Consider the following 27,368-nt stretch of genomic DNA (forward strand, 5'->3'; position numbering starts at 1 on the left):
TCTGTATAAACAAAAAAAAAGAAAAAGAAAAAGAAAATTGTATTCTAGTTGAAACAGGAATATTTCTTCATTAAACTAAAACTCACGTTCTTCCTTCAGAACCAAACTTAGGATATCCACAGAAAAAGAAAACAAAAGAAGACACACATTCTCCAGTCTCTCTCTCTCACGCACACACAAATAGTCTACATTTAGGCCGCTCAGATTTTTTTCCTCTCCTCTTAGGTTTAGGCAAATGTGGAAAACTGAGGATAAAAGAGCGATTGGTTTTGCTATAAAAGGGAAAGTGGACTTTCCTTTCTTGACATGGGGCTTCTGTTCCCAATTCTTCCCTCCCTCTCTCTAATTGGTGGCTTCTTTTGATATTTTCGATTCCATATAGGATATATTTTTTTCTTGTTTGGAAGCTGGTGTTGTGCGTGAGGAGTTGAGCTCAACAGTGGTGTTAAGCTAAGAGTACAACTGTTTCTTACTCAGCGCACGAAACAAAGAACATCTCCTGCAGCTCCTCACCCTCTCACTCCAGTACCCAATAAGGTAAACAGTACCGATCCCCCCCAACCCCCTCAATATCCTTGCACACCCCATCTCCCACTCCCCAGCTTGCATGTTAATGAACATCAATTGGTGGGCTTTTCTGGGTTTTTTCGCTCAGATCTGTACTTGTATTCTTTCTTTAGGGTTGCTTTTTGCTCACTTAATCCTCCTCCTGATTTCCTTGGAAAAAAATTGCACCTGCCGGCGACCACACCGACCACTTTTTGCGCCTCTTTCCTGTGCCCGTTTCTATTTAATACTCTCTTTTCCCATTGCTGCATAAAATTATTTGCCAAACCCACCTGCTCGTGGTACCACACTACTATTGCAACATCTTTGATGTTCTTTTCCCTCTGGGTGTAATTATCAAGGCGATCGAAAAGAAAAAATGGCGAGAGAGAAGATCAAAATCAAGAAAATCGATAACATCACGGCGAGGCAGGTGACCTTCTCCAAGAGGAGACGAGGGCTTTTCAAGAAAGCTGAAGAGCTTGCTGTTTTGTGCGATGCTGATGTTGCCCTCATAATCTTCTCAGCCACTGGCAAGCTCTTCGAGTTCGCTAGCTCAAGGTAAATCTAACCCTACCCTACCCTATATATAATCATATGGTATACTAGTAACTTTTTAATGCAAAGATGAGAGCTGGGGTGGCTTCATTATCATGTTCATATATACACACACACACACACACAGAGACAGTATTAGATGTGTCTCATTCTCCATCTCTCTACCCTCTTTCCTTCCGTCTCTCTTTCTAGATATAGGCAGGGTCTGAGAAGATGATGTCAGCAACATTTTGTTGGGAAGATCGGCTCTTCTTAATTCAGGTGACTAGACGATAGGGAATCAAGACTGTGACCACTGACATGAGAAGTGTTTAGCTCAGCTCCAAATATATTTTGACCCAAAACCAAACAACAGAAAAGTAATTTACAATAAAAGTTCTGGTCTCCTTCGTTACCCCTTACCCGTACTCCTTTTATCTTAGGGTTTGTTTGGATTCATTGTTTTTGAGTCTGTTTTTGAAAAACTGTTTTTCACATTCCAAATGCTACAGTAATGTGTATTTCAAAAACAACTCCAAAAACACTATATCCAAACAATATATCAAAAACAACTCCAAATACATATTTAATATGTTTATTTCAATTTGTATATTTCAATTATGTATAGGATATATATATTATATTAATTTATATTTTATTTTATATAAAATATATTTTTATATTTCTATAATATATTTATACAAATATTATGTATTATATAAATTATATATAATATAAATATGTAATTATACAAATTTATGAATATTAAATATTAAAAATTATATATTTAATATATACATAATATATATGTTTATGTATATTTATAATATACATCTATATTATGTATTATATATAATATTATGCATTTATACATTTATATTAATATACATAATATTAATTATACATTTATACATGATATTAATACCTTTATACATTTATATTTATTATATTAATACACCTATACATAATATTAATATATTCATTTATAAATATTAATTTATAAATACATTTATATTATGTATTATATATAATATAAATGCATTTATAAATACATAAATGCATTTATTTATAAATATATATAAATGTATTATAAATACATAAATGTATATAAATATATAAATATAAAAATTATAATTTATAATTTATAATTTATACATTTAAATAATATTCACTTATAATTTATATATTTATAATAATATACATTTATATATTTATTTATAAATATATATAAATATTTATTTATAAATATATATAAATATTTATTTATAAATATATGTAAATATTCATTTATAAATATATATAAATATTCATTTATAAATATATATAAATATTCATTTATAAATATTTATAAATATTCATTTATAAATATATATATAAATATTCATTTATAAATATTTATAAAGGTATTTACAAAAATATATAAATATATTTATAAATAAATATAAAATTTATAATTTATAATTTATTCATTTATATAATATTCATTTACACATTTATAAAAATATTTATATTATGTATAATATATAATATAATACATTTATAATACATTTACATATATTTATATAAATATATAAATATATTTATCTATAAATATTTATAAATGTATTATAAATGCATAAATGTATATAAATATAAAAATATATAAATTATAAATTATAATTTATACATTTATATGATATTCATTTATAATTTATATATTTATAAATGTATTTATATTATTTATTATATATAATATAATACATTTATATTTATTTATTTATAAATATTTATAAATGTATTATAAATGCATAAATGTATATAAATATAATAATATAAAAATTGGAAATTATAATTTATACATTTATACATTTATATGATATTCATTTATAATTTATACATTTATAATTTATATATTTTTATATAAATATATAAATATATTTATTTATAAATATTTATAAATGTATTATAAATGCATAAATATTTATTGTTATAAAAATATAAAAATTATAAATTATAAAAACACTTGAAAATATGTTTTAAAAATACATCTAAAAATAATCCATAAAATATCTACAGTAAAAGTTTTTCATATAATTTTTGAAAAACAATCCCAAAAATAACTAATCCAAACGGACTTGTATTTGAAAAACGAAATGCTACAGTGCTGTTTTTGAAAAACAACCCAAAAAACAGCTAATTCAAACGGACCCGTACCCGTAAAGATTCTTTTATCTTACCCGTACTCCTTTTATCTTAAGTTTTAAATATTTACCGATAGTAGTAACATTTAAGAATTGCTAAAATTAGAAACCCTAGTAAAGATTCTTTTCAATCTTCAAAGTTTTCTTTACTTTACTTGAACCCCACAACTTCTTTTTTTTTGGCTTCTTTTTACTCAGTTTCTTATCGACCCAGCTCTCGGTTTTCCGTTCAGTAAGTTATACTCCTCCTAACTTACTTGATCACAGTAAATAGGTCTCACTTGTTCAATGGATTTCACATTTTCTTTCCAGGAATGTCTCTCCGATTTTAAAGGGTACTAGACTATTTCATCACACTAGTAAATCGCTCTCACTTGGGCTTCGCAGTTTCTTTCCAAAATTTTCACCAGCTCCCACGTTCAGAAGTAGCTTAATTATTATTTGATCATAGCAGGAAACTCTTCTCCATCTTGTATATCAATCTGAAACGGTACAATTCCATGGACCATTCTTTTTGATTGACTTGCTAGAAAGGAGCATTTGAGCTGCACAATTCCATTAGTCTCTTCACGAAATGGATGCGCGAATCTCAAAATGTTCAGTTTAATTTTCTCCAGGATGTTTACTTGCATCAGAAATTAAGCGGTGTAGATTTCATGTTTTCAAATTCTTGATTTTTAATTTCACTCATAGCATTAGCGTTTGAGAGATGCTAAAGGGAAGAATATGGAGTAGTGAAACTTCCTTTTCATGCAATTAGAAGCTGCTAAGTTATGATCATAGAATAACGATTAATTTGAAAGTCTATCTTAACTGAGTTAACTGGTTCCTAATTAATGGTTCTAAAATAAAGAAACGAACCAGTCATATAAGATCACCAACTGGTTTAATTGGTTCGTAATTAATGGTCATAAAATAAAGAAACGAAGCAGTCATTTGAGATCACCGGTCAAATCAATCTTATCATTTTCTTCACCGATTAACCTGCCAAAACTTTGTATTAATTGGATGATACCAAATAAATCTAAAAATCGATTATACACTTTTGTAAGTGTAAACTATATACACTGCGCGATCTTTAGTTGCACGGTGTATGTTATTCGTTGGGACAATAAAACAGTAAAAATGAAAACCTTTTTGTAAAAGAAAAACTTCATATTAAGATACTTAAAATTCTGCCTGGTAATATAGATGCCAACGGTTGTCTTACTTCTTTTAAAACATCTAATATACTGTGGCATGATCTTGTGTTTAGCTCACTCCGAAGGATGTCAGAACAAATCATTGTAGCTAGATTTCAGCAATGAAAGTGTTTTCCTGTCATGTTTCAGTGGCTGCATGTGAACTATCTTTTTAAGGGTGTAGCTATTAGAAATTAATGTTTGCTCACAAAATCATCTTTCATCCTCATGTGCAGCCACTGATTAACTTAGCATCATTTTGGTTCAACTTCCTTTGTAGTACCTTGTCTTCAACTTCCTATATAGTACCTTGTCTTGCAGCTTATTCAAAAGTTGCTTGCATTAAAAAAATTCGCTTGCCATATCGCTAAAATATGTCTCAGTTGGTAGTTTCGTTGGATCATTGCATAAAATGGCTCCACGCTAACAGACAACCACAAGAAAACACTAAAAATGATTACTTGGACCAAATTCTGTCTGGTTTCTAGGAGCCTGTATCCAGTCCACTTTGGATTCTTTCTTACATGAGTTCCCTTTTTTGTGGTTTGTCTGCTATCTAAATTCAAACGCATATTTTGCTCATACCTAGATAAGGCATGCATGCATATGTCTGTTTTGTGGGGGCTAACCAGTAGATTCGTGATAAAGAGGTAAGAGAAATTCCATTGTATTTCCCTAGTCCCTGATATGATAACAAAACTTCACTCAGGTGTGCCTCTTGTCAGTTTTTGTACTTGCTTCAGGTCATATGTGTAAGTTCTGGATACAGGAAGGAATTTCTGTAAGAGTAAATAGTATTCGTAAAAAGATTTCTAGTCGAGGTCTGATAATGGGCGAGTCATGGCTTCTAGGTTTGAGTATTACTTGGCCGCATTTTTGTGTACTTTTCTGGCCTTTCCTTAAAAGAATTTCACATATGCTTGTGCACAAGGCTGGAAATCACGATTTGAATTTCTCTTCTCTCCTTTATGCTTTAATCAGTGGTAGGATTTATTTTTGGTTGGGCTGATAACTCAATGGTTGACTGCATAGTCCATGATATGACAGGTTTGCAATTTGACTTGAGATGGCAAAAAAATAAAAGACTCAAGCAAGCATTTTTACTAGCCAAAGATAAAAAGATTAAATTCACTTTGAAGAAACATAACTCGAGGAGGTCACCTACTTTTAATTACTTATGTAATTGTATTGTAACCTATCAATGACAAGCTGAATTTTCTGTACTCGTAATTTTGTTTTTCTTTAAACAGATCTGTACATGTATTTCATTTTATATCATACTTCTGATAATGTTTATCTCTTGGTGTAATGAACATGTTTTGTGTTTCTTTCTGACAAAAAACCTGAAAAAACAAAGAAAAAATTACAGTTGGAAATGATTGCATGTTGTAGAATGGATGAACGATATCTACAGTCAACTAAATGCTAGGAAGAGGAATGTGCCTATGGAACACTTGCATGGTTGATGTCATAAACTACCGGTTCAAGTAATGATAACATAACTTTCCATCTGTTTGCACTGATTTTTTTTAACCATAAATTTCTAATCATAAATGTCTCAGCACCTGTTGCATCCCCGAGGATTGCACTTTTTGGAATCCTTGAGCTTCTTGCTTAAATACGTACTCTATATTAGTCCTCCAGATTTTGAATGGACCTGTGAATTTGGGTGGAATGGTTTAGGTTGTAGCTTGTATTTGCTTAATACATATTTTATATATTAGACATGTCCAAGATGGTTTGAAACTTCGACTTTAACTTTGAAAAGGCGTTGGATCAATGGTGAATAGCTAACTACGCTATTCGAACGTAAATGTTTTGAGTTTGAATATCACTTTCCAATCTCATAGAATCTCCTTCTACTCAAAATTGAGAAATACCGTAAAGGTGTCTCACACATTTTCGTGAGGCAAATCGAGTCTTTGATTTACTTTAATGCTAACTGGCAACCTTTGCAAATAACTGATAGTTGTGCTGACCTTCTGTTCATTTGTCATGCTTGTTATACGATAACTATGGCCTTGCGATATGTAGGGCACTGTATTTTTGTCCTGTCATCATGAATTATAAACTAACAGGTCAACTAAGTGCCTGATTGATAAACTTGAAATCTGAATTGTGAAAATTAAATATTGGCCCCCTTTGACAAGTGAGTTTTTTGAATATTTGTCTAAAACTGTACTATAGTTTATTGTAGAAGTTTTTTAAAAAATTTTGAAAGTGTGTAAATTTTTGAATATTTTAAAGTGTATGGTTTAAAATTTTTGAAATTTTTTTTGAAATTATTGTAATTAAAATTTTTAAATAATTTGTAGCAAGCAAACTTGGGAAAAAACTTGCCTGTCAAACAAGGCCATTAAAAGTGTTGAGTTGCTAAATTATTTAAGTTGTATCGTTTGATAATTAACTAAATTATAATACTGTATTCAAATATCACAAATATTTTGTTGACATTTTTTTAAAAAAAATTGCCCTTATTTGTATATTTGGAAAAAAAGAAAAATGTGCGTCTGTGTGAGAGAGAAATGAAGGAATTTAGAGGTGGTATTTAAGTATGTGCATTTGCATGCAAGAGGGTGTGTGCATGCTTGTGCGTTCGTGTATGTGTGTGTGTTGAATATAAAGGAAAGAAATGTGTACCAAGTACTAGAATAGTGTGAGCGTGTTATGTGTGTGAGTGGCATGGTATGTGTAGTCAATTCGGAAGATTTAGTGAAAATTTGTTACTTGAAATTTTATACACAAATTACGGTGTGCTTAATAAATTAAGTGATAAGGTATTTCTGTTATCAAACATGTTGAATTCAAAAACTCTGAATGAATTAATTTTCAACTTTAAGTGGAATTATCAAACAGATTAATAGAACTTAAAACTGAACAGATTATTGCATTTTTATATTCTAGGTAATCTGTTTTAAATATTGTATAAGTAGAAACTATAAAAATAGGATTTAGAAATTAGCGGTCCTAGGTTCAAAGCCCATCGAATTGTCAATCTCTCCTGATTTTAAATTAGTATTTGTCCTACCAAAATGTGAGGATTAGTTGCAATATTCATGTATTGTAATCTATAGCAGAAACTTGACGTGTTTTCAAAATAGAGGTAATGTTATCTTCAATCAAATTCTTTTGTAAATTTCCAATGCCTATATTACTTTTGGTGTAATAAGTTGTGTACTAAAATAGGATTTTGGAAAATGAATTATAATATGTTAACTCAAATTAAATTTACCTCGCTTTCCTTCATATGTAAAAGTAAAGGAAATCTTATTAAAATAAAAATGTCAAATGCTCTCCATAACAAAAATTGTCTTTTAGCTGTTTGTATTTTCTACTTTTACTTGGGCTTTAAAATTTGTGGTGGATATGAGTTTAGTATGGGAACATGGTATCAGCCGACCATGAGTGGCTCTTTTCACGATCCTTACCTTTTAAATGCTTTACAGAGAAGGACTTTTATTTTTATTTCTCTTTTTTTTGTGGCAATGTTTCTTCAAAGTAGCGTCGGTTGAAGTTCTGACAAATTGTGATGAGAGAACATCATAAGTAACTCTAGTCTCCTGCATTTTTGTGCAGCATGAGTGATATCCTTGGAAAGTACAAGTTACATTCAAGTAACCTCGAGAAGACTGAGCAACCATCGCTTGAGCTTCAGGTATTACAACATGGCGTTGCATCTGTGTCATCTTTCTTCTAGAGATCCAGTCAACTTCACGGGCTTTATCTTGTTAACGCTTTTCATGGTTTCCTCGTATACTCTTGGCTGTACTGATCTCATTACCAACATTGCCCAGCTGATGATTGGCAAAACTGTTGTTTCATCCTTAAACACATTGGAAATATGTCTCATTTGTTCTGAACTTGCATTTCATCTAAAGATTTCGAGAAGGATATTACTAAGTGCATTGAAAATTTTGAATAATAAGTGGTTCTGTTTTCGGTATGTAGAGGAATATTTTACGATTTCTCTTTGGTTGTAAAGTGACTGGGTGAACTTTGTTTCGTCTAGGGTGCTTGCGAAATGACAAGATGAAATTTGACTGAATAATTTTGAGTCGAAAATATCGACTCTCTTTAATACCTACTTTTAAGATTCTTTTTAACAAGCTTGTTGATTTTGATATGCTGTGAATGGGTGCTGCTTTCTTCAATCGATGCATTATTCGGTTTTACTTTGCCACACAATTACATTAAACAAAGTCTAATCTGATTTGGATGTTTCACTGCGCTGCGAGATTAGCTTATGCTCAATTGGAACAAATGAAAATGTACTAAACTTAAATTGTTGTAAAGCAAGATGAACCATTGGGGCTGTCGGTGAAATGTTGAAGATGACTGATGTGTATTGTCCCTAATGAAGTTTCTTCCTTTAGCCTCCTTCCCTTCTTTACGCTAGGATTTGTTAATACTCAGCCTTATGCATGCATCTGCTGATTAGGGTCAAGCAAATCTATCATCACTCCATACTCCTCTTCTTTCTCTCCCTCCGTTTGTTTTTCTCATGGCTAGCTTTCTGCTCATATATGTCTGTTAAATGTATTTTGCTACTTTACGCCAAAACCAAAGTAAGTCATTCATCATTTTCTAGTTGTTCCAAGAAGTGCAAGTGCAAGTTTCATCGAGTATTTCCCATTAATTGCTGTATATGCATAGTGATCCTAATTTTTCTTGCTCATTTTAGCTAGAGAATAGTTGCCATGTTAGATTGAGCAAGGAAGTTGCTGACAGGACTCATCAGCTAAGGTACAAATTAGAAACGGAAAATAAATACTGTTTTCCATTATGGATTTTTAGTTTTATTTGAATCTTAGCAAGATGAAATCATTTGATCCTGTCGATCAGGCAAATGAAGGGTGAGGACCTTCAAGGGTTAAAGATAGAGGAGCTGCAGCAGTTAGAAAAAGTGCTGGAAGCAGGACTAACCCGTGTGCTTCAAACGAAGGTTCCCAGTTCACTTTCACTAGCTTTCATCTAAAATTTAGGAGGGTCGCAAATTTACTAACCTAACTTCTTCATGTTATCTTAATTCTAGGGTGAACGCATCATGAATGAGATCAATGCCCTTCAAAAGAAGGTTAGAGTTGCAGACACAAACTTTTTCCTATTAATGCATTTCAGTAATTCTTTCTTTTGACAACTCTGGTCAGTAGTAATAGGCCTCTATAGTCAACATTTATAAGCATCAGTTCCTATACTAAGCTTATAAGTCGCCTTTTATCTTCTGGCAGGGTGCAGAACTGTTTGAAGAAAATAAGCAACTGAAGCAAAAAGTACGATCGTCTACTCAAGTATAAATAAGTTTTCTCTGACAGGTTATATTAACATTGTAGCTGAAACTTTTGGCCACACAGATGGCAATGCTTTATGAAGGGAAGAGGCCAGTGATTCCAGACTTGGATAAGGATATGCTGATTGAAGAAGGCCAATCTTCAGAGTCCATTACCAATGTTTGCAGCTGCAACAGTGGCCCTCCTCCGGAGGATGACTGCTCAGATACATCACTCAAACTAGGGTAAGTGTCTTTGTACTGCCGGTGCTTCCATGCTTGTCAGTGGACTAATCTCTAACTTCCTCCATAAACACTTCTACTGTTTTATAAACAATTGCAAGTTTAGCCCTGGTTATTGAGAATTGAACAATTCGCCAATCTGCCTCTTAAATGCGCTGGTGAGGTTAATTCTCTGTGCTTCAGAGAATTCTCTGTACTTGAGAATCTAAAGTTGGATAGCTTTGTACAGTGAGGATTAACTTCATCTTTGCTAGTGATGAATGTTTCTAGAGGAATGTTTAGCTAAAGTACTTCTTGAGACGAGCAATTTAACTGCAGATTTTCTAGCACTAGAATAAATGAAAGTAATAGTTGAATAAGTCTAGAAATTCGAAGTAGCTTCAAATTTAATTTTGTCTTTTTGACTAGCTCAAGTATGTTGAGGTTTGTTAGGAAAAGATTCATGTAGAATTGTTTCTTGCACTTTCTCTCTGTCAAAAGAGAGTTGTTTAATGAGAAATCTGAGGTCTTTTTCAGCCTTCAATACCAAGTCTTTATATCCATTTTTATGCTCTATTTTCCAACAGTACTCTACAACCAATGCCTTCTGAGGTTCTTCGTGAGATCTTTCTCTGACTATATAGTAAATTATGCACATATATATGTTGGCATTATCCTGAGTACTTTCTCTACGGTCTTGTTACTGTTCTCTATTACTTGTAATACACTCTCTTTTTTTTTCCTTTCAGGCTACCCTTTAACTAGCCGACGGTGCACAGCTTATGGAGACCTACCTTTAAAAACTACTAGTAAACATGGGATCAAGAAATGGAGCTCTCTCCATCTATATGTCTATATGTTACCCAAGATAGTGGTAAGCCTATGAAGTATTACTCCTGTCATAAATTAAGAGTCTGCTGTGTATGGCTCGATTGCCTCCAAAGCCCTAAGGTGCAGTAAAAAAGCTCGTGTTGCTTGCACCTGCTTCAACCAGAACTCAAGATTTGTACTCTTTTGTATGAACTTGCTTCCGGGCTTCAGCTGAAAAGTTAATCCTAATAATATGAAATGCTGCTGGTAGAACTATTTATCTAGAGATGACATGAAACAACTACTGCAGTGAAAGGCTACTGGTCCTTTTTTCTTAAACCAGGAATTAATATATTTCCTAGCTTGCCTGGATTCCACCGAACAAGTGACTGCGCTAGTCTTTTAAGGACTTTTTCTGTCAATTACCAAGTACAAGCGAGGATGAAGAAATGAAACTCAAAGCGCTCAAAAATGGTCAAAATTCTACAAGCCAAGAGAATATACTTGTTCCATAAAGCATGAATTATACTTGTTCGATTCTGTTAATATACTTGTTCCATAAAGCATGAATTATGTGTTTTTGGACTACCAATCATTGTTTGGATAATATAGAACTGGTATAATATAAACTATAATAGTACATATTTATATTATAGAGATTTTTCTTCAAATGTCTGATTAGAAGTTTGGCACAAAAACATACAAGTTCAGCAAAAACTCAGACATGAATAGTAGTACGAATATATTTGAAATTTATGAAGCTAAAAATAGAGATAAAATTACTATAATTTTTAAATATTATGGTACATATAACACTTTTTAACTCTTACTCTTGTATATTAGCCACTGAATTTATTAAGATTTTACCACCCCATCATGTGTGCATGTATAAATATATAGAAAATAATGACATACATAGATGTCATTCTACATGTAACATAACTGAGTAATAATGATATACATAAATTTAAAACTTTTCCAAATATTTGAAGTATAATTTGAAAAGTATAATACGCCAAAAGTTTATTATGTGTTTTGTGAGGTTATATGGAAAGTATAACTATTTCTAAGCCATATAAATTTTTTTTTTCTGAATTATACATACTAACGTATAGTAGATCAACAATATCAGTACTCTTTTTTTTTCTCTGACGGAGTGGGTATCCGGAACTTTGGCCCGACTAATCCCACTCCGGCCTAGGAGAGAAGGCTCCACTCCACTCCAAGTACCGTAGTAAGGGGGCTCGAACTCTGATTGCTCGGGTAAGTCTACCATACGTTAAAGAGGGAGAGCTGACCGCTTGAACTAACCCTCGGGGCCACAATACCAGTGCTCACTGGGAACATAAAAATGTCGAAATTTGCTGTGGAAATCAAGCGTCACAATAATCACTTTTGGGTCCACATGGAATTACTCCTTACTATAGCGGCTAAAGCAATACTCAGGAAACTTTTTGGGGGTTACAAATGGCAATGTCCCATGTTATGTAACTTATGTCAGTCTTTGCCATAAATAGGCAGAGCTTTTCCCACCCAACTACAAGACGACGCTACTATTCTGCTCTACTTTTGTATCAGTCTTTTGGGAAATGGGAATGCAGTGGGCCCCGTGTCACCTTTTCAGGAATCTCTTGATGCTAGGGATGGCAACGGGACGGATTTGGAGCGGGGATCCCTCCCCGATCCCCCACCCCCGTTGCCAAAAACTCCCGCCTCCTCCTATTTTCGTTCCCCCCACCCTCTGCCTTGCCTCGCTTTTCTTGCGAATGTCCACGAATGATAATTTGGTTTTTTTTTTCTAACAGCCTTTATTCAATAAATCAAAACTAAATTCAAAGAATAAAATAAAATACAAAATTGAAAAAAGTGAAACAAAAAAAGTGAAACAAAAAAAGTGTTGAAATAAAATATCAAAAAAATTTAAAAACTTAGGGCCTGTTTGGAAGATGAATTTTTTGGGTGTTTGTATAAAATTTTACTGTTGATCACGGTAGAAGTTGTAGAAAAATTTTGGGTGTTTGTAAGATGAAATTTTTTTTCCTTTTCTTTTTCTTTTTCTTTTTTCTTTTTTCTTTTTTCTTTTCCTTCCTCCCTTCCCGCTTCTTCTCCCTCCCCTGTTCCCTCTCCCGAAACTTCCATGGTAGCAACTAACAGGTGATTCTTTTTTTTTTTTTTGCTTTTTTTTTCTTCCCCTCTCCCTCCATCGCCATCCCTCTTCTCCCTCTCCCTCTCCCTCTCCCTCTCCCTCTCCCCTTCCCCTTCCTTCCCCCGCCACCCCTCCCCCGCCACCCTCCCCTAGCTGCGATCTAGTCGAGCGACCAGATCGGTGAAAGGGGGAGAGGGAGGGTGGTGGGGGAGGCAGAGGCGAAGAGGGGAGGGGGGAGGGAGAAAGAAAAAAAAAAGCACCAACAGAGGAGCAGAGGGGTGAGGGAGAGAGAAAAAAAAAAGAGGAAGGTCGGAATAGTGACCGGCGCCGGTAGCGATGGTGGAGGTGGTGGCCGGCGACGGAGGACGTGGTGGGTTGGGTGGGGGAGGAAAAAGAAGAAAAGTTGAAGGAGAAGTCTTTTGTGTATTTTTGAAATGTGTAGGTTAAAAATTTTGATAAGTTTTTTAGGATTTCTGTAACAAAAGTTATTAAAAAAATAGTTTTATACAAACTTGGTAAAAAACCAAGGTTCCAAATAGGCCTTCAATTGGATTGTATAGATAACATTTGAGAATACTTATAGAATACGTAATATGCTTGTGCTAAATATCAATTAGGAATTTGGATAGAAATGGAATAAATGTTATATTTAGTTGTCAAATATTCTAAATTTATTATTATTAGATTATATAATATATTATATTTATTTATATTAATAAATTGAAGCGGAGGATGGGGCGGGAGTTGATCCCCGCCCCCTCACCCCATTTAAAATGGGGAGAGAAAAATTTTCTCTCGTTCACGCCCCATTACTCCCCCTGCAGGGGCATCTGCCCTTGTTGCCATCCCTAATGCTAACCTTATAAAAGTGATAGATTGGGGTTTGGGCCATTGCCTTGCTAAAGGAATTCCAAATTCTCTTGGTCTGGGCCCTTGTTATAAGGCCTGTAAAACGTGGTCGACTCCACAACATTCAGAATCTTGAATTTTTTTGTTAACTTTGTCATGGTTCAATCGAAACTCTAAACCTTAAAAATTAAAATGTAAAGTGGGAAGATCTGAGAGTTAAACTAATAATTTCATGGTCAACTGGCTAATGCTATCACAATCAACTTTTTTTTTCATTTTTTTTAGCAGGAGAGAAGCGGGAAGGGGACAGAGATTTGAATCTAGAATCTCTAATTCTTAATCACTAGACCAAAATCTCATCGAGATAACGTCACAACCAGTCTTTTTTTTTTTTTTATTACTACATAAAACAAACAGATGAGGGAATGATGTTTCAAAAGTCACATGTCAGAAAATTTTGAGAATGCAATCTAGTTCAGGAATTTGAATGTGATTGGTATTGGTTGCAAAATAGGGGGCTTTCTTTTTTTTGAGGGATAAAGAAATTAGGGGGCAAAATTTGGGCCAGTAAGATGAGGATTTGAGCCCAAATCATTAGAAGGGCCGAGAGGTGAGTGATAATTTGATAGATAGAGGAGGTCCAATAGTTGGGCTAAGCAAAACCGATTGACAGAGGAAATAGCTACCATCATCGTCCTAAGACGAGGGGTGTTGCCAAACGTGAGATTTGTCGTCGAAGAAGAAGCCAGGATCGTGAAGAGATCCCTTGAAATCAACTCGAAGATGAAGAACTCAAGTTAGAGGTTAACATAGAATAGAATTTAATACTAAGATGAACAACAGAAATCAGCAGCAATTGCAATCTCAAACTCGAAGATGGGCTTTGGGAGGAGCGTTTGTGCTGCTACTACCGAATTTGTTTCCCGGCCTCCTCACTCCGCTGGGCCGTGCTTATCCCTCCCTCTTCTCTGTAATGTCCCTGTCTTTTTCTTTTCTTTTTGTGGTCATTTTTTATTGCATTTGGAAGCTTTTTTTTTTCCCCTTGAATTTGAACTCCTGAAGAGTTAGTTGTACGATGGTTTTTTTTTTTTTTTTCCTTTTAGTTTCTGGGATTGTTGAAGTTTGGATTTTGTTTGGCGGGGGTTTTCTTTTTCATAATTTGCTGATATAGTCGAGATAAGTGCATTTTTCTGTTGTTTGGAGTAGTTGTAATTTTTCGTTTGGAGAGTTTTCTTGGGGATGCCAGGAAATTGAGAAGACTGTAGTTTGGTGGTTTATATTATGATGAACTGAGTTTATACAGCCCTGCTGTCTGGATAAATTTGATTGCTAACTTTTCCCTCTGAGCCTAATGCAGATTTTATTTTCGTTTAGCTATAAATCATACGATGATTGGCTATTTGACGAGCTTAAGAGGCTTGGAATGCTCAAACTTTTGTTGCAACTTTCTACTTGCAAATCAGAGCAACTACTCTTTGCCATTGATGTTTTATGTCACACAGAGGTATCTTTGCAATTTTAGGAATGGAATGCTCCGAGACCTATGCATTTGGAATTGATGAATGGGGCTTTACAACAACAAACAGTGAGTAGGTGCTAAGTTTATAGCTTTGGTCCAGAAATGATCTTGGGAACTTGGAATTAGTAGTTCTTTTAATCTGTTTTATCATTCAACTTTCAGTCTGGTGAACAAGAATCAGAACTCTGGTCTCCCTTGCCCGACCAAGGATGGAAACGTTGTGCTGACTCACATGCTAAATCTTGTGAGTCCTTTCAGTTTGCTAATTGTTCCTTGTTACCTTGTTGATGTTTCGCCAATTTGGCTCATAAACTTTCTTGGAGAAATGTGGCCCAGTTTCTTTGTCTTCTGATGGTCCAATACAAAACTGTATTTGCTTTTGTAGCTTTGCCCAAAAAGTCCCAGGGCTACATTCAAGTGTTTCTTGATGGAGGACTGAATCAGCAGCGAATGGGGGTAAGGTGGCTTCAGTTGTAGCTTCTGTTGTGTATGATATCTTGAGTTATCTGTGAATTGCTTAAAAGAATTCTAATAATGATATCAATATGTAATGTCTTTTAATACTTACTTAATTTCCCATTTGTCCCTTTTGAAGATTTGTGATGCCGTAGCTGTTGCTAAAATTTTAAATGCTACACTTGTGCTTCCACACTTTGAAGTGAATCCTGTTTGGCAAGATTCAAGGTACTGTATGCTCAAGATTATGCGTATTGGTTCCTAAACATAAACAGACACTTCTGACCTGAAATCCCATTTTCTGAAGTTCATTTACAGATATTTTTGATGCTGACCACTTTATTGATGCCCTGAAAAATGAAGTCTCTGTAGTTAAAGATCTGCCAAGTCAACATTCTTGGAGTACACGAGAGTATTATGCGACGGGCATAAGAGCCACTAGAATCAAAACAGCACCTATGCATGCACCTGCCACTTGGTATCTGGAAAATGTTTTGCCTGTAATGCAGAGGTTTGTGGAAATTAGAGCCCTGCATGCTTGGTGTTATTAGAGTGGTGGCCAAGACGTCACATTTAAGGCTGGTTAAATGCTTATCCTTATCTCTGTTGTGGAATATATGTCACTACTGTTTCTTTTTTTCTTTTAACAATTGCTGTACAATCCTATTACCATTTAATTCAAAACACTAGGTATCTGCTAAAAAGAATCGTTGTTTACAAGACATTGATTGACTCAAAACCATTTCAAAGGAAAGAACCAGTATCCCAATTCTTAGCAAGGCTTCTTTTTAAGGCATCAATTTACTCATGGAAATCCTGGATCATTAAACTCTGTTCACCTGATGTGGATGCTGAATTGAAGATAATAACTTAAATTCTGTTCTCAGTTCTGATGACTTCTGGGCTTCTATTTCTTTGAATTGACTTCAATAAGGAAAACATGATGGTTGTTTGGGGATTTTCCAATAATTTAGATCAGGTGAATCGAAAGCTGTTGATGTTGCTGTTTTTGGTCCTTGTTATATGGTTCCAATGAAAATTAGTGCTTCCTCATCCACGTAATTTATGTCAATGTTATAGGAGCATAAATATTGTTTATAGACTGAATCATAAAGATCCCAATCTTTCACTTCTAAGGTTTCACCTATGAGGCGTGTTCTTTCTATCATCATGTCATTGGATATTGTTCTAGAAAATATCTATGCCATCTGGAAGTAAATTTTGGCAATCATAGATGGATCCAGGGAGGGTGGGGCCCCACAGTTTCCTAGAAAAGAACAATTTCTTTCTCTTTAGAAATGGAAAATTTTCAAAATGTGTCCTATAGAAGTTTAAGATTTTCCTGTCAACATATATTTTCTGCATCCGGCTATGCTGGTACTTGCTCTTCTTCACAACATGTCCAGTGTAGAGTAGCCTTCCTTGATTAAATTTTCCTACAAAATTATTGGTTTGATTCGTCCCTTGATTGCTTGTTTAGTTACGGGATTGCAGCTATTGCCCCATTTTCTCACCGATTGGCCTTCGACAACCTGCCTTCTGAGATCCAGCAGCTTCGCTGTAAGGTTAATTTTGAGGCTTTGGTTTTTGTTCCCCATATCCGGATGTTAGCAGAGACCCTCATCAATCGCCTGCGGTATGCACCAAGTGGTGACAGGGCAGTAGGCGTCTCTAACTGGGAGGAAAGATTAGATGATAAGCGAAGAGCTGGAAAGTATGTTGTGTTACACCTGCGGTTTGACAAAGTATGAACCTTTCTGCTTTAAGCCTCTGATAAAGAAATGAGAGAATGCATTGCATGTTCATGTGCATATGGCGTTTTTGGGGGGGAGAGGTGTATAGCTAAGATAAGCTCAGTCATTGGTTTAGCATTGTGTGTGGCTTACCAACTATAAGTAAATATGGATTACATTGTCTTGTGTTGTAATAGTTCCACATATGAAATCTGCTACTGAGAAGTTTTTCCAGATAGTTCCATGGTGCAATTCTCCATTTGATTACCTTCTCAGCAACTATTATCTAAAACACATTTCGTTGAAGTTTGAATGCCACATGGCTAGGCTGGATTTTAGAATTGAGGTAGCATTTGTGTCGCTATTGCTCATCATGTCGGTATCTGTTGTGGACAGGATATGGCTGCTCACTCGGCTTGTGACTTTGGTGGGGGTAAAGCTGAGAAATTGGCACTTGGAAAATACCGGCAGGTGCTTTGGCAGGGAAGGGTACTCAATTCTCAGTTCACTGATGAAGAACTACGAATTCAAGGGCGTTGCCCTCTGACTCCAGAAGAAATTGGGCTTCTGCTGGCTGCTCTGGGCTTCAATAACAGTACCACACTGTATCTGGCATCCCACAAGGTTGATTGTGGAGATTGGAACTTAAGTCATTCTCCACTGTACTCCAAAATGTGAGGCTTCTTGTTTCGAGAAACAAGTTTCTGATGATTCTTTTTTCTTGTGCCATACAGGTTTATGGTGGTGAAGCTAGGATCTCAACTCTGAAAAAGCTGTTCCCTTATATGGAGGATAAAAAAAGCCTTTCTTCTGCCGAGGAACGGGCTAAGGTGGACGGAAAATCTTCTTTATTGGCTGCTGTGGACTATTATGTGGGCATGCAAAGTGACATTTTTGTTTCTGCTTCACCAGGAAACATGCATAATGCACTGGTAAGACTTGGTGAATTAGGTTAATTACTTGAATCTGTGTTCTGTTATCATGAATTGGATTGCTGATGCAACAAGAATGATGCTGAGTTGGAATCTCTGGAATCCTCAGGTAGGACACCGAACTTACAACAACTTGAAGACCATTAGACCGAACATGGTGCTCTTGGGCAAGCTCTTCCTAAATAAAACCTTGGAATGGTCAGATTTCCAGCAAGCAGTTAAGAATGGGCACAAGAATAGGCAAGGGCAACTCAGGTTAAGAAAAGAAAAGCAATCCATCTACACCTATCCTATTCCTGATTGCATGTGTCAAGCGTAGTTGATTCTGATCCAAACACAAAACCTTGTTTGGCCCTCTTTCTTCGTACTATAATCCAGGCCGGTAGTGGCTAAACATTGATAATGGTAAGTGGAACTCTTTCATCGCTGTCTATGACTTGTAAGAGAAAGCAGAAGACTACTTGGACTTCACCCTTACCGCGATGTGCTGTTTGCCTGCTGATTTAAGAAGTGTGAGTGCTCTTCTTGGCTCTGGATTTTACCAGTGCTAATAAGCCAATTAGTCAAGTGCATATTCAGTTCTTCATCGGTAGTTGCTGTCGGTGATCTAATATTTTTGCCTTTCCCACCACGACAGTCTTGGCCTCCTCTGCGTGGAATGGGACTGCCATCCACATGAAAATTGAAGCTTTTCTTGGAGAATGTAGAAGTTTTGGTTATCATTTCTGTTTGCGTAATTTATGCTTAAGTAAATCCAAATGAGGTGCATGTAAATCATTACTATGATTCTATGAAGTGCGTGTATGACTAGGTCTGAAATCAGAAGGTTTTATTGTGATCAATTCTATTAGTAGCATAATAAAATATGTGGTATGTACCATTGAATTTCCAGCTCCGTTGCTTGATTTGACACACTGACGTTAACTTGAAAGTTACAGCTCTCAAAACGACTTAATCTAGTCATTGACTCACTTGTGTCTGGATTGTAATTTTTTGGTTAAAAATTATTTATTTACATCACAAACATATTTTTGCACCATGTTGCAATAAGTGAAGGTAATACATAATCATTTCAAATAATCTCTTTTCAAAACAAATCGGAGTATTTTTATAATTTAATATTTTATTAGGATATTACCATTACTACCAATCTATCCTCCTACCTCCTTTCCCCTTTTCTTCATCTTCTCCCGGCCCGGTCATCCCCTCTCCCTCCCTCTACCCCAAATCCCCTCCCCCCCGGCCCTTTGGTCACGACCTTTCTGGTCATGGGTGGTCATGGGCAGAGGGGAGGGTGGTTTGAGGAGGGGCGGGACAGGGAGGAGAAGGAGAGGAAGAGGGAGAGAAAGGAGGCGGATGAGCGATGGAGGAAGGGGGTGGTGGCAAGTAAAAAAGAGATAGAGGTGGTAAATTATTATTTATTTATTTATTTATATTTTTTATTAGTCGTATTTGAGATTTGTATAGATTATATGCTTTTACAATTATATTATTGCAACATTATATTTGAAAATTTTATTTTTTAAAAAAGCTCAATCCTCATAGATCCACAATTTTAACTACTTTTTTTCACGTCATAAAATGTGCGGCTAAAAGTATTGCTCCAAATAATCTCATATCCAAACATACTCAAATTTGTTATCCAATTTACTTGATTTTGTACGGCCGTATGGATTGGCTATCCTGATTAGAGGATTCCGCTTGCTGATGGAAAAAGTCATCTTATGCAATCAAGAGTAAAACCAACTTTTATCTCTTGGGGCTTTCAATACAAACGGTCTTGCAAATTCTGACCCACAATAGATTCCTTCTGATATAAGTTCAAAGAAAAAAAAAACTCTTAACATACTCGCATAAACTTCTAAATTCAATGAATTTTGAATTTCTGAGTTCAATACATTCCCATTTACAGGTGTTATGAAATTCATAACAGTGCAAAACGCAGCTCCAAAAAACACGCTTTATGCATTCTGCACTTTGTTAAAAGATATGCCAGTACTAGACACTGATCACTTTTCTTTTTCCTGCAAATCACGCGGTCCTCCATTTGGAATTTCGCCAATTTCATCCTGCTTATCTTTGCCTACAGTAGCCAACCCATTTCCATTCCAGCAGGCAGCTGCCTCCTTGACCTCTGATTGAGTTGGGGTTGGCATCATATCTTCCTCAATTGGAAGTGTCATTTTCGAGCCTTCTAAAGCAACGCCAAGAACAATATTATCTTCCAATGTAGTCTTTGGAGCTGACGCTGATGGTATATGCCTTTCAACATCTGGCATTGCCTGTGAAGTGCTAGAAGATACAGCTGTGCCATCACGGCCAAATTCTTGGACAGATGGACGCTGTATCTCAGGTACCTTTCCTCCAGTATTCAGACTTGTTGCAACAGCTGAAGCCTCTTCAGAAACAGCTCTATCAGCTCTCTGCTTCACGGAATTTCTTTGGCCTGGATCAATGGAACCCATATGTGGCAAGGCATCAGATGTTGAAGCTCTCTCAACTGTTGCCTTTTGATTGTTGTCAGATATCAGTTCTGTGGAGCCCTCATCATCGACTTTGTCATCATCAACAATTGATGCTGGTCCAACTTTAGCATCCACCTTAGTCTCAGATGTTGAGGTTGCTTCAACCTTCTCATCTTTTTCTTCATTAGGTTGTTCTGTACGACCTTTTGTCCTGATTTTATTGTCATTATTAACTTTATAAGAAGGATCAACCAGCAGGAAAGGACGATTAGATGCCGCTCTAGTACGACGGAAAATGGTCTCAGAAAATGGAATGGTTTCCACGTCAGTTTCACCATATACTTTCTGCACTGTACGTATGGGGGTGGCAAGCCGAGCTCGATGGTGACTGATCACTCTAAGGAGATCTTGCAAGATAGACTCCTATATTGAGGGAATTACACTGATTAAAAGAAGCTATATTTTCGAGCCATTGTACATGCTATAAATATGTATTGAGACAATTAAGATAAATGACAAGATGAACACTGAGTGCATTATTAGGTAAACAACAACTTGTTGATTAAAAAAAAAATCTAGAAACTCGAGGAGAGGTACTCAAGACTTGAACCAGGTACGTCACGGTTACCTACCAGTGAGCTAGGTCTTAGGGAATGCAGACCTGTCCTGAATGTTTAACACTAAAAGCATGAAACTAGTAAATGCAGCTCAGAACTACTCACAGAAGCCGCAGCTTCCAGCAGACTTCCAGCAGACCTTAATGACGACAAGGCCAGCAACAAAGGCAACACAGAAGATAAATAGAATCCATACTACTAAAAAAACCTAATTTAGCATCTGAAATCCCATTTGCATGTACCATCTAGCTAATCTGATTTACTATTAAGTGTTGCTTACCTTCACACACAGGTACTCTTCAAACCGAGAGGTCTTCACGAAGCAAGAGACCATAATCTGTTATATGATACAGGCCAACAAAAAGGTATTACACACTTAAAAATAGCTACAAGCAATAAAGCTAGATGACAAAACAATCCAAGGCATAAAGAATGACAAATCTTTATTTCTGGCAACCAAAGCAGAGGCAAGAGTCAGCAAACAGCTTCATATTGGCCTATTCAGCTAATTTGGTGAATATAATCAGTATTAGTAGCTAATAACAACTGAAGATTAGATGCCCCAGTGTCCTTCTGCATAGATCAACGCATTTTTGTATTTGAATGTAACCTCTCAGCTATGTAAAGCTCATTTCATACACGAACAAACAAAAACTCTTCCACGAATCATCTCTTCTCATCAGATAATGTAGTAGGACTACTTCACATAAAAACGAGCCAATGATAACAGTTATGAAATGAAAAACTCACCATGAGTGCCTGATTCTCTGTATCTATATAATCTAGAAATACTCGTCTATGCAACTTCTGCTGCTCTATTTGAGGATTTTTAGCCAAAACCTTGCGCATATCAGACACAATATTCTGTGTAAAACAAAAGGTATAAGTGGTGTGAAAATAGAGGAACAATGCCAACATCATAGCATATATAAGAAGGAATATCAAATCTTACATTGATCTTATTGACATCCAAATGACTTATGGCAAGGCTGGATTTAATTCGCCAATGAGTCTTCTGGCTAAGATTCCTTACCACATTCATTGTAAACTTGTGACTTGGAATGTGAACTGCTTCACGGTCATCACCTCTTATAACTGTTGGCGACCACCATCCCACATGCTGAACAACAAATTAAATACATTTTAGATTCTCCAGCCAGTATTTCAACGCTAAGTCACATGTTCATACAGTATTTACTGATCCAGTTAACTCTACAAGGAGTTTAAGATTTATATACAGAACTTTGTCACCACAAATATCATAAAGCTTTTAGGACAATGCTGACAAACCTCAACTGTACCAGAAACTTCATAGCCATCAATCTTTGTCTGAATCCAATCGTTGAGAACAAATGGCCGTGTTGCATGGATCATTGCACTTGAAAGAAAATTTGTGAGAATCTGAAGAAAATGGAAGAGAAACTATTTAGCCTTAGAAGGAAAGGGAAGCTAAGACAGATGCGGGGAAAGGTATTTACAGTAATTACTTGCACTAATTGCTACAAAAGATATAGGGAGGAAGGAGAATGATTTACCTCACGACCAGCAAGGGTTAATAATACTGTCCCAAGACCCCCAGCAGTTAGCCACTTCTGGGTTGAAAAACCAAGCAATTCCATGAATAATGAAACAGCAGCAACCCATACTGCAGTATATACAGCTTTTCCAGCAAACTCAAAGCCCATCTAAAGGTGCAAAGCATCACGAAGTTAGATTATTTACAATACCATAGGCAAACTGACAGATCCATTAGACCAAAACCAACCAAATGAACAAAATGCTAGACCTAATTGACAGTCTATCTAAACACATGGATGGAATTCTCTACGAATTAGGATGCATGTTATCCGTAAGAACCTATAAACAGTATCATGAATACGTGACAGCTGAAAACTAAACACCAACTGTAGGTAGTGTTTGTAGAGCAAAACACGAAATCTTTGGTTAACTCAGAACCAAAAGGCAATACCATAGTAAGCAACAGAGAATGTGCATGCATGACAAGGCAGAAAGACTAGCATCTTAATTACCCATTAGTCATTAATGACTGGCAACATAATGGCCTCTTGCATCAATTAATGGGCCTTTTCTACAAGCGGTTTTAGGTTCACATTAATTTCTAGTATGCACAAGATTTGAACGGTTGCACATGTAATGAGAGAATGTAAATCTGTTGCATAGTTCTAAAAGTAATCAAAACGTACTGTTCTTGCATCACTAGATTCTTTTGTTTCCACAAAGAACTTCTGAGTCTGATGAATCAAGCTGTCCAAAAAAAAAAACCAAGATTAGATATCATACTCCAGAATCTATACTAACTCCAACAGAAAGGGCATGACAAGAGAACCAACAGACTGCAGACAAGGTCCAATTACAGCAAGCACATTTACCTGCTCACATCCATGCGTACAAGTATGTTTGTATCTAAGGGGCACAAAGAAAGGGGAGGGAGGGAGGGAGCCGCGGGGGGGGGGGGGGGGGGAGGGGGTGCACAGCAGCATAAAGTTGTACAAACAATTAAATGGAAAGCAGACACTCATCCTAAGAAGATTGTTGCCACAGCAAAACAACTTATATTTTCAAGGAGGGGCAAACAACATACAGTTACAAGATCATATCTTATGATACAAAGAGGGGGGAGGGGGAGAGAGAGAGAGAGCTATGCCTTTAACATCAGCAAAACAACCAACTCCAGTATAAATAAAACAAGTTAAACAACCAATAATGCGAACTTTGAGTTTTCTAAGAGAAATCAATCGTAGAATGACCCTATCCTTTTACTTTAACATAAAAGAAAACAAAGATAGTAATAGATCAAGTTGTTTGTTGCCTAGCACTAGAGAGTTTTTACAGCAATAAGTTTACCTTGATAAACAGTAGGCAAAGGCAAGAATAGTAGACAGTGATCGTACAAAATACAAAAGCCGTCGCTTGACAGCCTGGCTAGTTACTGTAGTTAGAATCACAGGATCAAGTGCTCTGCAGAAGTTCCATCATAAGGAAAAATAATCAGATTGTCTAAAGACAAAACAGGTTATAACAAACATTCCAATTTTGTCCCACTAGTACCTGCAAATGAGCATTGCTCCAGTCCAAAACAGCAAAGGTTGAAGATAGGAAGTCACAAGATTATGTATCCCGGTTTTTTTCCAACTACCATCATTCTTCTGCATGAAAAAAATCACGAGGGACATCAGCAAATTATCAGCTTAAACACCTCATGAAAGAAAAGAAAAATATTGGGGTAATGATAAAGAATGTACACTTAGGAAAAGAATCCTCCCAAAACGCATGAGTGGTCCTAAGCCCCAAGCAGCAAAGGCAATTATACCAATGGCTGGAACCAAATGAAGCACAGGAGGACTTCCATACAAAGTACCATGTGACCTGCTAAAAAATGTTATGAGCTTATCCAATGTGCTCGTCATCTCATGGTGCAAAAAAAAAACTGTATTTGCAATAAATAAAGACAAGCTTATGGTCCATCCTACCATTTCATGACAACCAACGAGGACAACAAGAGGGAAAGGGGACCCTTATAAGAATCCCACAGAAAGCCTTGAAAGCATTAAATAAAACATGTACCTGGAAATTATTTTTGCAGCTGCTTTCAGAACAGGAATCTCATTTCCTCCACCGGGTTTTAATAGGGATCGGCACGTAAAACCATTAAATTTAGCATTATTAGGGCATAGGGGGCCATGTACATTTTTCAAAACGTAGAGACTCCAAGCATCCTGTCGCTACATGATTGACAAAATTAGTGTCCACACATAAGACAACTTCTCTAAAATAAATAAATAAATAAATACATCCCTCACAGATCACAGAAGTGCTGGTCAAGGACTAGGTAAATTTTTAGAATCCACGAAATTTGACAAGTTCCCATTAAATTTAACCAAATATATCGAATTTCGCTCATTTCATCATCCACTTGGAAAGTTTCAACTCCCAAACAAAACATGAATCCAAAAAGATAGCAAATAACAAGCTTAAGTAGATAATGGATATGCTAAAAACAAACTTCTTCTTTGGTATCAACAACATTGAGATATTTGGGTTGGTATGCTATTCACGAATTCCAATCAGTTGCTTAGCATGAAAGCATAAAATTCCAGCAGCATAAGAGGAGTAAATGGAAAGCATATGCGCGTTACATACCACTGAATGCGATGAAAGAGACGCGCTAAACGAGTGTAAGCGGGTCTTCTCCATCATGCCCTGGACACGAACAAATGAAAATTAGAATAACTTACCTGAGAAAAAGTTAGCAAAAAGACTGAAGGGTGCAGATCATGTACCGAATGTAGTAAACCTCCATGCACCTTAAACTGGCCATAGTGGCCACAGATTCGCATTTCACAGGGCGAAAGCAAGGAAGTTGCAGCTGCCATTGTCTCAACATATAAAAAGAAACGGCACAATACCGAGTGCACATCAACTGGAACTCCCCCTGGAACCTACCATCTTCACAAGAAATAGATACACAACCAAAAAATCATGTGAAGTCAAACAGGCAGGCAGACATAATTAAATAACATTTATCCCAGAATAATGATCAAGAAAAAAAATAAAGATTCCATTTTTAGCAACCCAAACAATTAATATGCACAACTCTACAATAGTAACATTTTCTTTTTTTTTTCAACTCTATAATAACAGTTCATCAAAGACAAAAACTAAATTCTCTAATTATAGAAAACACTTTCGCTGGACAACGATTTAGAGCAAATCCATTTTTGTTATAAAGTTACACATAAATTAACAAATAAAAGTATCCAAGTGCATAACATGAAGAATTCTCACTCGCCCTTAAGCTTTGACAATCTCTCTCTCTCTCTCCTTTTTTTTTTTGGGAAGGGGGGGGGGGGTGGTGGGGTTCCAAGGGAATAGAAAAAGGTTGCATTATTTACTTATTTAGCAGTCTTTTCTTAGCTATCCTCTGCTACATTTAGCTGCCAAATCAAACAAAATAACAGAAAAGGTCATCAAAATAATCTCCATCCTTCGGTGCTTATTATATTCCCAGTTCCTCGTCCTCCAAATTTCAGCTCAACCTTAACTCTACAGCCACAACCCGAACAAAATTTATCACAATTAAAGAACCCCAAGATTCAAAATGCAGAGCATCTTAACCAATTAACCCTGCATATATCAACAAGGGCGACGAAATTTTAAATAAAATAAAATAAAAAAGAAAAAGGAAAAGGAAAACTAATGGCTTCTACCTTTAGTTTACCGCAAAATGCAAACAGCAAGAAAAGCGGACCAAAATAAATAAATGAATAAAACTTTGTTTGGAACTGAGAAGGAACGAAAGAGGAAAAACTTGCGCCGGCCGGCTGCTACTGTTCCGTGGTCAAATGGAACTACTACTATTATTACTTGGGGCCTTTTGTAGGGGGGGATTGTTCATTATTGTTATGGATAAATAGGGACTGCTGACGTGGCGGACTGAGAGCTATGTTTTGTTGCCGCGTACGTCGGTCCATTGCCTGTTGCTTTGCTTTTGCAACTAACCCACGTTTCCCACAAGTTGTTTTGCCTTTTTTTTTTTTTTTTTTTTTTTGTTATTGGTACGAAGTACTAGTAAATAATACTACCAAAAAGCGTTTAAAAATGGATTCACATAAATAATTTTTTTTTTGTTTTGAAAAATGACCAATTCATGCAAGTTCAAAATCTTTTCATTTTTCAACACTTGATTATATGCAATAAAAATTATTTTAAATATATGTCACGTGTGTAAAATTTAGAGTTAAATTTCAAAAATAAAATGACATGATATGATATGCATCCAAATTCGTATATTATCAATGTCGATAAAATCTATCTAATCAAAAAAAAATAAAGAGCAAAGAGTATCATTTTTCTAGATGTCAATTGCTAACAGATACATATTTCTTGAG

At 35.6% G+C, this 27,368-nt stretch overlaps 3 protein-coding genes across 6 annotated transcripts; 2 read left to right on the forward strand and 1 right to left on the reverse strand.

The window, feature by feature from the left end:
* The first annotated feature begins 239 nt into the window (after positions 1-239).
* Positions 240-10,933, forward strand: LOC113713461 (MADS-box protein SVP). Its single transcript, XM_027237188.2, has 9 exons — positions 240-537; positions 909-1,107; positions 8,021-8,099; positions 9,126-9,187; positions 9,287-9,386; positions 9,477-9,518; positions 9,673-9,714; positions 9,796-9,956; positions 10,682-10,933. Exons 2-9 carry the CDS (start codon positions 926-928, stop codon positions 10,695-10,697), a joined length of 684 nt encoding a protein of 227 aa, XP_027092989.1. The 5' UTR covers positions 240-537; positions 909-925; the 3' UTR covers positions 10,698-10,933.
* A 3,442-nt stretch (positions 10,934-14,375) lies between these two features.
* On the forward strand, positions 14,376-19,268 carry LOC113714930 (O-fucosyltransferase 31-like). 3 transcript variants are annotated; one of them, XM_072069288.1, is made up of 10 exons: positions 14,376-14,707; positions 15,260-15,322; positions 15,419-15,500; positions 15,642-15,712; positions 15,852-15,940; positions 16,020-16,223; positions 17,193-17,457; positions 17,842-18,069; positions 18,180-18,377; positions 18,487-19,268. In XM_072069288.1, the coding sequence occupies exons 1-10, from the start codon at positions 14,570-14,572 to the stop codon at positions 18,694-18,696; spliced, it is 1,548 nt and encodes a 515-aa protein (XP_071925389.1). In that variant the 5' UTR covers positions 14,376-14,569; the 3' UTR covers positions 18,697-19,268. The 3 variants fall into 3 exon arrangements, with proteins under 3 accessions (XP_071925389.1, XP_071925391.1, XP_071925390.1); XM_072069289.1 differs by having other exon boundaries at positions 14,569-14,707; positions 15,112-15,322; XM_072069290.1 differs by lacking the exon at positions 16,020-16,223.
* Positions 19,269-20,223: 955 nt separating this feature from the next.
* On the reverse strand, positions 20,224-26,851 carry LOC113715155 (mechanosensitive ion channel protein 2, chloroplastic). 2 transcript variants are annotated; one of them, XM_027239378.2, is made up of 14 exons: positions 26,688-26,851; positions 25,761-25,926; positions 25,621-25,680; positions 25,045-25,202; positions 24,723-24,846; positions 24,529-24,626; positions 24,325-24,438; positions 23,664-23,724; positions 22,995-23,144; positions 22,750-22,860; positions 22,412-22,579; positions 22,210-22,323; positions 21,740-21,796; positions 20,224-21,265 (listed from the first exon to the last, which is right to left on the reverse strand). In XM_027239378.2, exons 2-14 carry the CDS (start codon positions 25,851-25,853, stop codon positions 20,387-20,389), a joined length of 2,187 nt encoding a protein of 728 aa, XP_027095179.2. In that variant the 5' UTR covers positions 25,854-25,926; positions 26,688-26,851; the 3' UTR covers positions 20,224-20,386. The 2 variants fall into 2 exon arrangements, with proteins under 2 accessions (XP_027095179.2, XP_027095178.2); XM_027239377.2 differs by having other exon boundaries at positions 24,723-24,849.
* Positions 26,852-27,368: the final 517 nt, after the last annotated feature.

This window comes from Coffea arabica, chromosome 10c (assembly GCF_036785885.1).
Source record: "Coffea arabica cultivar ET-39 chromosome 10c, Coffea Arabica ET-39 HiFi, whole genome shotgun sequence".
Taxonomy (NCBI): Eukaryota; Viridiplantae; Streptophyta; class Magnoliopsida; order Gentianales; family Rubiaceae; genus Coffea; species Coffea arabica.

Bases quoted from the DNA above. Each gene is read 5' to 3' on its own strand.
- LOC113713461 (XM_027237188.2), top strand. From the start codon at position 926: ATGGCGAGAGAGAAGATCAAAATCAAGAAAATCGATAACATCACGGCG. The intron at 9,519-9,672 runs GTTAGAGTTGCA...ATCTTCTGGCAG, and splicing joins TCAATGCCCTTCAAAAGAAG to GGTGCAGAACTGTTTGAAGA. The intron at 9,715-9,795 runs GTACGATCGTCT...TTGGCCACACAG, and splicing joins ATAAGCAACTGAAGCAAAAA to ATGGCAATGCTTTATGAAGG.
- LOC113714930 (XM_072069288.1), top strand. From the start codon at position 14,570: ATGAACAACAGAAATCAGCAGCAATTGCAATCTCAAACTCGAAGATGG. The intron at 15,323-15,418 runs GTGAGTAGGTGC...TTCAACTTTCAG, and splicing joins GGGCTTTACAACAACAAACA to TCTGGTGAACAAGAATCAGA. The intron at 18,070-18,179 runs GTTGATTGTGGA...TGTGCCATACAG, and splicing joins TGTATCTGGCATCCCACAAG to GTTTATGGTGGTGAAGCTAG.
- LOC113715155 (XM_027239377.2), bottom strand. From the start codon at position 25,853: ATGGCAGCTGCAACTTCCTTGCTTTCGCCCTGTGAAATGCGAATCTGT. The intron at 24,850-25,044 runs GTACATGTTTTA...AACATTTTTTAG, and splicing joins GCTGCAAAAATAATTTCCAG to CAGGTCACATGGTACTTTGT. The intron at 23,145-23,663 runs GTACGTTTTGAT...TTGCACCTTTAG, and splicing joins AATCTAGTGATGCAAGAACA to ATGGGCTTTGAGTTTGCTGG.